This window comes from Meriones unguiculatus (genome assembly GCF_030254825.1).
Source record: "Meriones unguiculatus strain TT.TT164.6M chromosome 13 unlocalized genomic scaffold, Bangor_MerUng_6.1 Chr13_unordered_Scaffold_40, whole genome shotgun sequence".
Classification (NCBI taxonomy): domain Eukaryota; kingdom Metazoa; phylum Chordata; class Mammalia; order Rodentia; family Muridae; genus Meriones; species Meriones unguiculatus.
In genome coordinates, this window is record NW_026843649.1 from 1,511,640 (window position 1) to 1,524,598 (window position 12,959).

Sequence of the window (12,959 nt, forward strand, 5' to 3'; positions counted from 1 at the left end):
GGAAATTGTCAAATGCTTTTGCAGCATCTAAGGAAATGATCATGTGGTTGTTGGTTTTGTTTTTTCAATTTATTTATATGATGGATTACATTGATCGATTCCATGTATTTAACTGCTGCATGCGTGGGATGGAGCCCACTTGGTCATGGTCGATGATATCTTTGATATACTCTTAGAATTGGTTTGTGAGTATTTTATTGAGTATTTTTACATCATTGTTCATAAGAGTGACTGGTCTGGAGTTCTCTTTCTTTTTTGGGTCTTTGAGGATTTATCAAGGTGACTGCAATCTTACAAAAGGAGTTTGTCATGTTGCTTCCATTTATATTTTATGAAATAGTTTGAAGAATATCGGTATTCTCTCTTCTTTGAAGCTCTGGTAGAATTCTGCTCTGAAATCATTTGGCCCTTGGTTGGGAGTCTTTTGATGTTTGTTTGTATTCACTGAGGGGATGTAAGACTATCAAATTTCTTTTCCTGATCTTGATTCAACTTTGGAAGGTGGAAATAATCAAAAAATTGTATATTTCATTTTGATTTACAAATTGTGTGGCATATAGGCTTTGACATAAGAGCTAATGTTTCTTTGGATTTTCTCAGTGTCTGTTATATCTCTCTTTTTATCAGACTTGGTTGATTTGGATAGTGTCTCTCTGCCATTTTCTTAGTTTGGCTAAGAATTTGTCTGTTTTTTTTTTATTTTCTCAAAGAACTAGCTCCTGGTTTTGTTATTTGAATTGTTCTCTTTGTTCCTAATTTATTGATTTCAGCCCTGAGTTTGGTTATTTAGTGGTCTACTCCTGTTGGGTGTGTCTGCTTCTTTTTTCCTAGAGTATTAAGTTGCTTGTATGGGAAGTCTCCAATAGCTTATGAGGGCACTTAGTGCTATTAAATCTCTTCTTAAGACTGCTTTCATTGCATCTCATAAGTTTGGGTATGATGTGCCTTCATTTCCATTGACCTGTAGGAAGTTATTTCTTCCCTGACCCAGATTTCATTGAGTAGGGAGTTGTTCAGGTTCCATGTATGTGAAGGCTTTTTGCTATTTCTTTTATTGTCAAGATCCATCTTTAGTCTATCATGGTCTGATAAGATACAAGATATTACTTCAATCTTGTATGTGTTGAGGCCTGGTTTGTGACCTACTGTATGGTCAATTTTAGAGAAGGGTCCATGAGGTGCTGAAAAGAAGATATATTCTTTTCTGTTTGGGTGAACATTTCTCTAGATATCTTTTAGGTCCATTTAATTCATGGCATCCATTAGTGTCATTATATCTCATTTTAGGTTCTGTTTCACTGCTCTGTCCTTTGATGATAGTGAGTTGTTGTGGTCTCTCACTATTAATGTGTGGAAATTGAAATGTTCTTTAAACTTTATTTTTTATTTTTTATTTTTTATTTTTATTTTTTTACAAATGTGGGTGCTCTTGAATTTGGGGCATAGTTGCCCATAATTGAGACACTATCTTGGTAGAATTTTCCTTTTATGAGTTTGAAGTATCCTTCCTCGTATCTTTCAATTAATTTTGGTTGAATGTCTGTTTTATTAGATATTAGAATTGCTACTCCTGCTTGTTTCTTGCATCCATTTGCTTGAAAACCTCATTCCTGCTTCAACATCTCAGGAACTTTTCCAGAGATTAGCTCAGTGCTCTGAGGTTGGAACCCATTTTTCCCTCACCATTGGGTTTCCTTTCACCTGAGAAACACAGTCAGTGGTGTTTTGTGGCCTACTGTTCTAACAATTGATCACTGTGCAGCCTTTGCTACCCTGCTGATCAAACACAGTGTGCAATCAGCTCTGCCATCTGGGATCTGTTTTTTTTTTAATTTTTACTGAATATGAATATTTTGCTTGTATGCATGACTATGCACCTCTTGTGTGCCTGCTCCTCACACCAGTCAAAAGATTGCCTCAGAACTCATGAACCTAGAACAATGGATAGTAGTGGGTTCCATGTAAACACTGACAATTGAGGCCAATTATTTGCAAGAGCAGCAAGAGCTCCTCACTTCTGAGCCATCTCTCCTGCCTTATGTTGCTTATTTATCATCAGCATTTAAATTGGTAATATTTTTTTAACTTTTTAAACATGCATTTCCTTTTAGTAAGATCTTATTAATGTTATAGTTTAAGCTGTGGCCCTGCTGGTTTCTGGAAAATTAATACAGAATTGGATTGAATGTATAATTCATTGTAGGAGCTTCAGTAAAGACCTCTGAGTTTTTTCTATCTATTATATTTGTTTGATTGACTTTTAGGGGAGGCTCTGTCTTACAATATAGGTCTGGCTGTCTTGGAACTCTTTGCATAGATCATGATATCATCCAACTCAATGATAATCACCTGCCTCTGCCTCCTGAGTGATGGAATTAGAGACATAGCTGAATACACCCAGCTTGTCCATCATTTTTGTAGTTAATAAATGTTCATAAATTTCTCTGATATGTAATCAGTACTGTTCATATGTTCATTTCTCTCTGTATCTCTGTCTCTATCTTTCTCTTTCTATTTCACTCTCTTCTCTCGGTTTGTCTTTGTCCACATTAATTGGCATGTCTATTCCAAGGTTATATCCTATTCAAAAAGTTCAGATATGACACAGTTATTCAGTTTTCTTCTAAGAATGACTTATTGATAACATTAGCACTTCCTTTTTAATATAAAAGCTTTAATTTTTATTTTTCAAATATAGACTATACATGATTTGGAAAGAAGAATATACAAAACAATTATCAAATAAAAATCATGTGTTCTATGTCTTTTATCTGGTCACTCACAAATATGATCTTATCAGCTATTATTTTTGTTGTTTGCCACCTCACATTATTTTTTATCCATGCATTCACTGTACTCCACTTTCACTTCCACAAACATATGAGGCCCCCTTTTCACATACTGATATGCCACTTCCCTGAGGCATGGTTAGAACATGATATTCAGTGTCATATTGTCTTTTGACTGACGCCACCCATTTGTTCATTGTTTTCTGATAGCCACATCTCATTTGTTGCTCGATAAAATATCATGACTGTGTTTTTTCTTTCCACCTGTCTCATGACAGGGTCCTGACCTACTCGCCCAAGTAACTGAAGACAATTCATAGATCACTCAAGAACCCAGCTAATAGCTAATTCATATTCATGTCTTACAAACTAATGAAACTCCTTTAACACAGGTTTTCGAATCACACCTTTGGTTTCCCTTACAATTTAACCTTAAGCTTTTTCTTCTCTCCTCCTTCACCTGATGCACAGCACCCAACTGTCTAACACTAGCACTTCTGTGTCAGAATATAAATGGAAGAAGCACTAGAATTATATGATTATATTGCCAATGAAATATAAATTTATATTGTTGCCACTGTTTCTGTTGTACAAATGTATGGCATATTTTAGAATTCAGTCACCTTCAATGATGTGCATGTGAAATTCAGCCAAGAAGAGTGGGCTTTTCTGGAACCTTCCCAGAAGCAACTCTACAAGATGTGATGCTAGAGACCTGTAAAAACCTCACTGCTATATGTAAGACTGCAAGTTTTCTTTCACTTTTAAAATAAGGAGACAACTTTTACTTTGTTATTGATCCTCTTCTGTAATTCAAATTGAGAGTGAGGAGGAATGAAGTGAATAAATAAGGCATGGTTCTAAGCGTCACAGAAGATAGTGATTTAAGTTTTGCCTTAATAATAATATATTCCCAATAATATATATTTTCTGGTACTATATTTTAGGCTACAATTGGGAAGACCATAATATTGAAGAACATTTTCAAAGTTCTACAAGTAATAAAAGGTAACTTTATCTGCACGCTGATACAGATATGAATCTTAAGAAATTTTAATGTGTTCTGGAAGTTTGTCTGTTTGTTTGTTGGCTGCTTTTTATTTTCAGTTTTTGAAATAGTTTTTTTTTTCTGTGTAGCTGTGGCTTGACTTACACTTGCTTGTTAGGCCAGCCTGACCTCAACATCACACAGATCTGCCTGGTTCTGCCTCTACAAGTGCTGGGATTAAAGACATGTACCAGCACACCTAGCTGTGTCCTGAAAGTTTTAAAGAAAAGCAACAGCATAAAAACAGCACTGCTTTAAGTGTACTGATGATCATTAAAATCTCACAATTCCATGTACTTCAATGTCATATATCTGATTTGTGTTTATAAGGCACTCCCCTAAGATAGAAGAAAATAAAATAATGTAACAGAAAATACCATTTGAATCATATGGACATTACAGCTACTGACTTGAACTGCCAATCTGTTTAGTATTATTCTATCTGATCAGATATTGTACGAGGTATACACATTGAATTGGTGATCAGTATGTGTCCAAAACCTTCTAATAAGCAAAAATTTCATAGTACAACCAGTGTTACTCATTTTCATGCAGTAACATTGTAAAGTTTAGTGAAAGGAGAAGCTTATGAGCATCAAGAATATTGTTGTGGAGAAACCTTAATCCCTATATGACATGTCTATGATGAACAAAAAACAAACTGTGTTAATTCAATATGGGAATCTTTTATTATTCTTGTAAATTAAACTGGTATATCATATGTCAAAATGTTTCTAAGACACATGAGCATAGGGATATTGAAAGAAACAGTGTCCCTGTCTTTCTCCAAGAACAAATGATATTGTAGTACACCCACTTTAAGTACATTTTCTGAATGTGATAAATAGTTACTGTTAATTAGTTTTTCATCTTCACTGAGAATTCATCAGCAAACTCATACTGCTGAAAATACCTATGAATACTAGAAATTTGGAACTTCTTCTGCTGGTCCTGGTCATTTACTTTGTAAATGAATTATCATTCATAGGGTACAAAAATTTGAAAATGGGATTGCTGTGGTAAAACTCTGAATTCTTAAATACTCTTCATATATAGGAGAAAAACTCTTATAGAAAAATGGTGCTCTAAAAGTGATTTGATTCTTCTTTACCATTAGGCCAAATTATGAAATTAATTCATATAGATAAACATATTCATTAGTGTAATGAAATGACTGTGGTTAATCTTTCACATATGCCAATCTTCTTTGCAGGCATGAAAGCAGTCATACTGGAGAGAAACCCTTTAAATGCACTCTATGTGGTAAAGCCTTCTCCTATATCACTGTTCTCATATGGCATAAAAGAACACACACTGGAGAGAAGTCTTACAAATGTAATCAATGTGGTAAAGCCTTTGCAAAAAACAGTCATCTCATGCAGCATAAAAGAACACAGACTGGAGAGAAACTTTATGAATGTAACCAGTGTGGAAAAGCCTTCGCAGAAAACAGTACTCTCTTAAGCCATAAAAGAACACACACTGGAGAGAAACCTTACGAATGTAACCAGTGTGGTAAAGCCTTTGCACAAAACAGTCATCTCATACAGCATAAAAGAACACACACTGGAGAGAAACCTTATGAATGTAACCAGTGCGGTAAAGCCTTTGCAGTAAACAGTCATCTCATACGGCATAAAAGAACACACACTGGAGAGAAACCTTATGAATGTAAACAGTGTGGTAAAGCCTTTGCACAAAACAGTACTCTCAGACGGCATAAAAGAACACACACTGGAGAGAAACCTTATGAATGTAACCAGTGTGGTAAGGCCTTTGCACAAAACAGTACTCTCTTAAGCCATAAAAGAACACACACTGGAGAGAAACCTTATGAATGTAACCAATGCGGTAAAGCCTTTGCAGAAAATAGTCATCTCATAAGACATAAAAGAACACATCCTAGAAAGAAACCTTATGAATATACTTAACGTGATAAAGCCTTTGCACAGCACAGTAGTCACCGAAGATATGAAATAACACAGTGGAGAGAAGCCTTGTAAGGGTAATTAGTGTGATAAAGCCTTTGCATGTAACAATCATCTCCTAAGGCAACAACACATTCTGGAGGGTAACCACACAAATATACCTGTGTGGCAAAGTCTTTGCACATAACATCTCCTAATACATAAAAGAACACATACTGGAAAGAAGTTGTCTGACTGTAACCAATGTTAAAAAACTTTTGGACTTCAGAATCATCTTCACACTCATGAAAGAAATCCTAATGGACAGAAAGCCCGTGAGTGCTTTTAACATGGTGAAACCATTCCACATTTGTATAATCTTCATCATCATGAAAGGATTCATAATGGAGGAAAACTTATGAATGTGTTAAAATGGTGAGGCCTTGCACAAATCTAGAGTCATCATAAAAGTATCCTTACTGGAGAGGAATTCAGTGAGTATAAGCAATGTGGAAAGGCCTTTGTGTTCTTTGGTCCACTGAGATCCAACAGAACTGAAAAACCATCTCAATGGAAATGACATCCCTTTTCTGAAGGGGAAAGGGAATAGGAGCAATAAGAATGGAGGGTAGTACTGGGGGAGAGAAGGGAAGGGGGCTATGATTGGAATGTAAAGTAAATAAACTTATTTTTAAAAAGAATACAATGAATGGTAAATATCAATTATATGCAAAAATATTATATAATAAGGTGTTTAGGGAAGATTTATTGATAATCCTAATTCTCAAAATTTACTATTTTCAGTTGCCTCACTTTACACAAGAAACTTTTAGCCCAGTGGATGTTTATGTAGGGAATGGTGAACTAACACCAGCCAGGAAGTTCTCTGAGAGTATCACAACAGTGGTAGCCGGTAGAAGTTTCTTTGTGTATACATGCCTATTGTTCCAGGGGTACTATTGAAAAACATCACAACCAACAATGGATTTTGAGATATGAGGGAGGAGGCTTTCTTTTCCATGTTTGACCCTGTTTCTGGCATAGATGTGTATTTGTGTCAAGGGTGAGTTTTTCCGGAGAGTGTCTTTAGATAAAGACACCACCAATCAAATTTGATAGATGGCCTTTGTCACAGATCCCTGATAACTCCTCTCTTCAAATATCGCATAATTTGATTCTTTTTTCTTGTTCTTGTTCATGTGCTAGGAATGTGCTGTTTAATGCAAATTGAACATCCTTGAATTGCCTAGTATTAAACAATTATCTACACCTATGCTTGGAGCATCCCAGGTACTCCCCAAGGGGTATAAGCTTCTGTTTTCTGGAATTAAAGTTGAACTTACTTTCTAAGGTGGTTCCCAGAGTGGCTGATCACTGTTATGCTTGTGGGCTTTCCAAGCTTTATACCTCATCTTCTGCCCCTCATCCCTTTCCTGGGTTGGTAGAAAACACCCCTCCAGGCAGCAAGAGAATCATGTTCTCTGAAATGCCTTTGATAAAATGTTTCAGACTTCATAGCATTTCAAATTTCACATGTTTCTGGATGTGAAATGGTCAATCAAACAGTGTCTTGGGGTGGGACTCTTTAAAATGAGTTATACTTAGTGTTTAGTTCACTGTAAGGTTGCAGGCAAGCTTCATGGTATGAAATCTTCTGAGGTGAGTACAGTGGCCCACGGAAAGGAAATAAGAGCAGAAATTTTATTTCTCTGTTTTTAATAGCTGAGTACTGTTCTGATAATGTATGGGTGGATGGCAGAGGAGAGGAACTGCCTTTTGAGTGGTCTAGGGAAAGGGGATGAGGGAAGATGGAGGGAGGATGGGACCAGTAGATGTTGAGGGAGTGACCTTCAATCAGCATATATAATGAATAAATTGTGAAAAATAAAAAACAATTAATAAAATAAAATATAGTAAGAAAAACAAAACAAAAAAGGAAAAATTTGAGTCTAGTTTCGGTAACTGCCCTCCCTCAAAGAGAAGAAAAAAAAAACAGAATCTTTGTCTTTGCCACCTTTCTTCCCTGTGGGCTCACTTGATAATCATTATCCAATGGAGACCATGCTTCTCTCTCTGAAGTTTATGTTATCATAGGAGTAGGATTCGAACCTGGAACTAATAGCAGAGGTTTGTAGTTAACATATCAAATCAAAACTACCCGCCATTTACCTCCCAGCAATCCTCAGTCCTTCCATGTTATCTGGTCCTCCAGGCTGGTACAGCCAATGCAATACCCTGAATTCTCCTTCCCAGGGCCTGAGCTAACCTCACTTCCCCCTCACCCATCTATAGGCAAACTATTTTGGCTACCTGGTCTTGTCAAGAGCCATGCAGGAGCAACAGCAAAACAGCTGTAGAACTCATGGAATGTGGCTTCCCTGTTAGCATAGTCACAAGGAGTTTGTCTTGGAGAAGCATAATCCCAAGAACTGATTTTCCTGGGGACTTTGTGTTCTTATGTAGCATATCTCTGCTCATTGCCCTTATGATGCCCATATTCCTCATAACATAAGTTGTATGAAAACTCTAAGGAGGCTTCTAGCCCATCACTGCGCAATATCACTGGCATTTAAAAACAATGCTTGATCTCTTTCCACATGTTTACTGGAGCAGATTAATGAATTAACCACTGCCCTTGAAAGGAGCCATAGATGTAGATTGTAAGCAATGACCATTATACTTAGAAACAATTTGGAAAAATAGATTGTTTAACAAGGTCAGGGAAGATGTTCTTGCTAATGACTCTGATATAAAAAAAATCTTAGAGAACAATTTAAAGTTAAGAAAAGTACACTATTAATAGTAAAGCCAGGAATGTTTTAAGGTTGATGAGCTGAAACAATAGCCCAAGGCAGCACTGGCTGTCTGAGCACCCTCAAGCTAGGTCTGAAACTGAGACAGCAGGTGATTCCCCTATACTTGTTTTTCCCCTCAGCTTATTGATATGACTTAATAAAAAATTATTAATGTGTAGATGCACACCCCTTTAATATTTAAAGTGCAGGTGCCAATACCTTGCCATTTTTTTTATTACTATTGCTCTATAGTATTACTTGAGATCTGGGATGAAGATACCTCCAGAAAATCTTTTATTGTACAGCCATGTTTTTATCAATTCTGGGTTTTTTGTTTTTCCGTATGAAACTGAGAATTGTTCTTTCAAGGTCTGTAATGAGTTGTGCTGGTATTTTGACTGGAATTGCATTGAGTCTTTAGATCTCTTATGGTAGAGTGGCCATTTTTCCTATGTTAATCCTACCAATCCTGGAGTATGGGAGATCTTCTGATATCTTTCTTGAAGTTCTTTTTTTTTCATACAAGTCATTCACTGGCTTGATTAGAGTCACACCAAGGTACTTTATGTTATCTGTGGCTTTTGTGAAGGGGTTTTGCTTTCCTAATTTCTTTCTGAGCCCATTTGTCTTTTGTATACAGGAGGGCTTCAGATTTTTAAATTTAATTTTGAATCCAGCCATTTTGCTGTAGGTGTTTATCAGCTGTAGGAGTTATCTGGTTGAATTTTTAAGGTCATTCATGTGTACTATCACATCATCTGCAACACAAGCTGGACTGGATGTGGAGAAAAATGAACCCTCCTCCATTGCTGGTGGGAATGTAAACTTGTACAACCACTTTAAAAATCGATCTGGTGCTTTCTCAGAAAATTATGAATAGTGCTACTGGAATATTCAGTTATACCTACGCTGGGCATATATTCAGAAGAGTATCAACCATACAACAAGAACATTTGCTCAACTATACTCATAACAGCTTTATTGACAATATCCAGAATCTGGAAACAACTTAGATGTCCCCAAACCGAGGTAAGGACACAGAAATTGTGGCACATTTATACAATGCAATACTATTTAGCAATTAAAAACAAGGAAATCAGCAGGCAAATGGATGCAACTAGAAAAGATCACTCTGAGTGAGGTATCCAGAAATAGAAAGACACTCATCGTATATACTCACTTATATGTGGATATTAGCCATACAATATAGGGTTTAAAAATACTAAAATCTATAGTCTTAAAGGATCTAAACAACAGGAAGAACCCTAAGGAAGATGCTTAATCCTCATTCCGAAGGGCAAATGGGATAGATATTGGTAATGGGGGAAGATAGGGAACAGAGCAGAAAACTACCACAGAGGGCCTCTGAAAGAACCTACATAGCAGGGTATTGAAGCAGATGGTTAGACTCATAGGCAAATTTTGTGCAGAAAGCATGGATTAATATGGAAGATTCAGGAGCTAAAAAGGCATGACTGGGAGAGGCCCTCCACAAGGAGGCCAATTGAGCCAAAAAAATATGGGCCTAGGGGGTCCTGTTCCAACCAAGGACCATGCATGTAGAACACCTACAACCCCTGCTCAGATGTAGCTCATAAGTAACTCAGTTTCCATGTGACTTCCCTATTAAGGGTAACAGGGGCTGTCTTTGACATGAATTCAGTGGAAGGCTCCTTGATCACCTACTCCTGGAATGTGCAGCCTTGCCAGGCTGCAGAGGAAGAAGGTGCAGTCATTCTTGGTAAGAATTGATAAGATAGACTAGGATAAGATAGTAGGGAAGTAGGACTTCCCCTATCAGTGGACTAGGAGCGGGGCATAGAGGTAGAAGAGGGAGGTAGGTTGTAACTGGTGGAAGATGAGGGAGGGGCTTACAGCCAGAAAACAAAGTGAATAAATTGTAATAATCAATGAAAAAGAAAAAAAATGAAATGAGTTTTTTTTTCCTGAAATGGCTGCACTCAGGCAACTGTCTCTTAAAAACAACTAGAAAGAATAGTATTTCATCTCTTCACATTTTCCTTTTTCCTGTAATACTATATATAATAAATACCCTTGATAAAATTCAGTGGTTTGTTATATATTCCTAGTATTATAATATTATAAAATATTTTACAAATCAAATTTTGATATGTTGTGTGTAAAAATAGTTTATGAAAAAGTGGCTTGAATTTTCAAAAGAGCAAATAATGTTTACTCAAATCTCAGGAGGGTGAAAATGGAAGGAAAATTGATGGAAGAATAAATAATATATAAATAATTTAATATCTCTTACACAGTAATTATAACATTTTGATTATTGAGATTTAAAAAATATACACAGAATATTTATCAAGTAAACAATGTAAGCTATTAGTAATAGCTCTATGCATGCACCCTGAGATATGTCTTTAAATTATCCCTCTTGTCACTGAATTGTGTTCTTTGACAAGTCATGCCACTACACCCTGATGTTCAGGCTCTAATACTAACTATTCAGTTCTTATTTCAGAGTACTGACTTCTTTTAGCCCAATTAGGACTGAAGTCATACAATGTTTGATTTCTGTGTCTATCTAAGGTCACAATTTTTGATGATACATTTTTAGTTCATCCACAATTTCAAAGTAAAATGATTGCCTTTCTTGAAATGTTAAATGTTCTCTTTCACACACATGCACACACACACATACATAATGCATGATACATGTAATAGTAGTTATTGGCAACACAAGACTTGAAATTGAAAGAACCAAAAGAGGGCTGTATGGGAGATTTCGTAGGGGGGGGAACAGAGAAATGAGAAAAAAATGTGATTATATTAAAATCTCAAAAAACAAATGTACATGTTTTCAATGAATAAAAAAATTGAATAATATAATATTTTGCACTGATGTGATTCAGGACAATCAAGTCCATTCTATCTTAGCACACAGTAAGCTTTGCTTCAGTAAACATGAGTGTAGATGTGTGCTGGACCAATCCAAGGCATCTGTTTCATATGGATAATGGTGGAACTCCTCATTCAGTGTGTACAGTCCATTCTCTCTTTTAAATTGACTCAAGAATTTTAGTATTTGTTTGTGTGAACTTTATAAAATAAAGTTCCACTAAACTTCCTTTTTGGTCCACTTTCTTCTACTGTCTCCTTTCATCCTTTTACACAGAGATGCTGTCCAACTTGGATGATAAAGAGTTTTCTATAGATGCAGCAGAAGACACGGACATTGTTGTCTAGTCCATTCTGTTAGTTCCTGTCTTTCTATTGGAGAATTGAACATCCAAGTTGAGAGATTTCAATGAGCAATGTTTATTATTTCCCTTTATTTTGTAGTTATGGTGTGGGGTTTTTGCCTTCTGATTTGATGGTTGGGATTATTCATTCTTTGTGTTGTCTTGGGTGTGGTTAACACTTTAGATTGGAGTATTTCATCGATTGGCTTCTGTAGTGAAGTTTTACAGAGAGCTCATATTTGGTTTTATTATGCAATATATCTTTATTCCTCATTTGTTATTGAAAGTTTACTGGATATAGGAATAAGGGTCCCTTAAAGATTATACATAATCTGCCTCAGCCCTTCTAGGTTTAGAATCTCTCTTGAGAGATCAGGAGTTATTCTAAAGAGCCTGAATTTATATGCAACTTAGTATTTTCAACTTGTAACTTTTAATATCCCTTCTTTGTTTAATATGCTTTTCTTTACATTTAATGTTTTGATTTTATGTGCTGAGCACAATTTCTTTTTGGTACGCTTTAATTGTTCTATATATGTTTTGTACTTTTATAGGCTACCACTTCTTCATTAGGTTAAGGATACATTCTTCTATTATTTTGCTGAAAATATTTTCTAGGATTTTGATGTGAGTTTTTTTTTCTTCTTTTTCTATTTCTATTATTCATAAATTACTTTTTTCACTTTTTATATTTTCTGGATCTTTTGTGCATGGCTATTTAACATTTCTTTTGACACAATTGTTTTTCTTCTCCTTCTTCTTCTTCTTCTTCTTCTTCTTCTTCTTCTTCTTCTTCTTCTTCTTCTTCTTCTTCTTCTTCTTCTTCTTCCTCTTCTTCTTCTTCTCATCCTTCTACTCCTCCTGCTTCTCTTCTTTCTCTGACTCTTCCTTCTTCTTTTTTTTTCTCTTCATCCTTCTCCTTCTCCTTTTTTTCTTTTAAAAATAGTCACTTTACTTATATGTTCATCCAGATTAAAGTTTTCCCTTCCTCTAATTCTGGCAACTCTTTCCCATCTCCCCTTCTATCCAGTCTAAATTCACCCTCATATTAAAAAAGGAGGGCTATAATTTATAATAAGAAAATAAAATAGCAAAAAGACAAAAGCAAACACATCTGAGTAGGAAAAAAAAAGAGCCCAAGTTGGGAAATGATGCAGACTTGTTCATACATGCAGGAATCTCATAAAATATTAAACTTGAAACAATGG

At 35.7% G+C, this 12,959-nt stretch overlaps 1 protein-coding gene across 1 annotated transcript; it reads left to right on the forward strand.

Annotated features, from left to right (window-relative positions):
- Positions 1-5,030: 5,030 nt before the first annotated feature.
- On the forward strand, positions 5,031-5,747 carry LOC132651113 (zinc finger protein 120-like; the record flags this gene model as incomplete). Its single annotated transcript, XM_060376407.1, has 1 exon — positions 5,031-5,747. A coding segment is annotated over one exon (717 nt), but the record flags the coding sequence as incomplete, so codon positions are not given.
- Between the last annotated feature and the right edge of the window lie 7,212 nt (positions 5,748-12,959).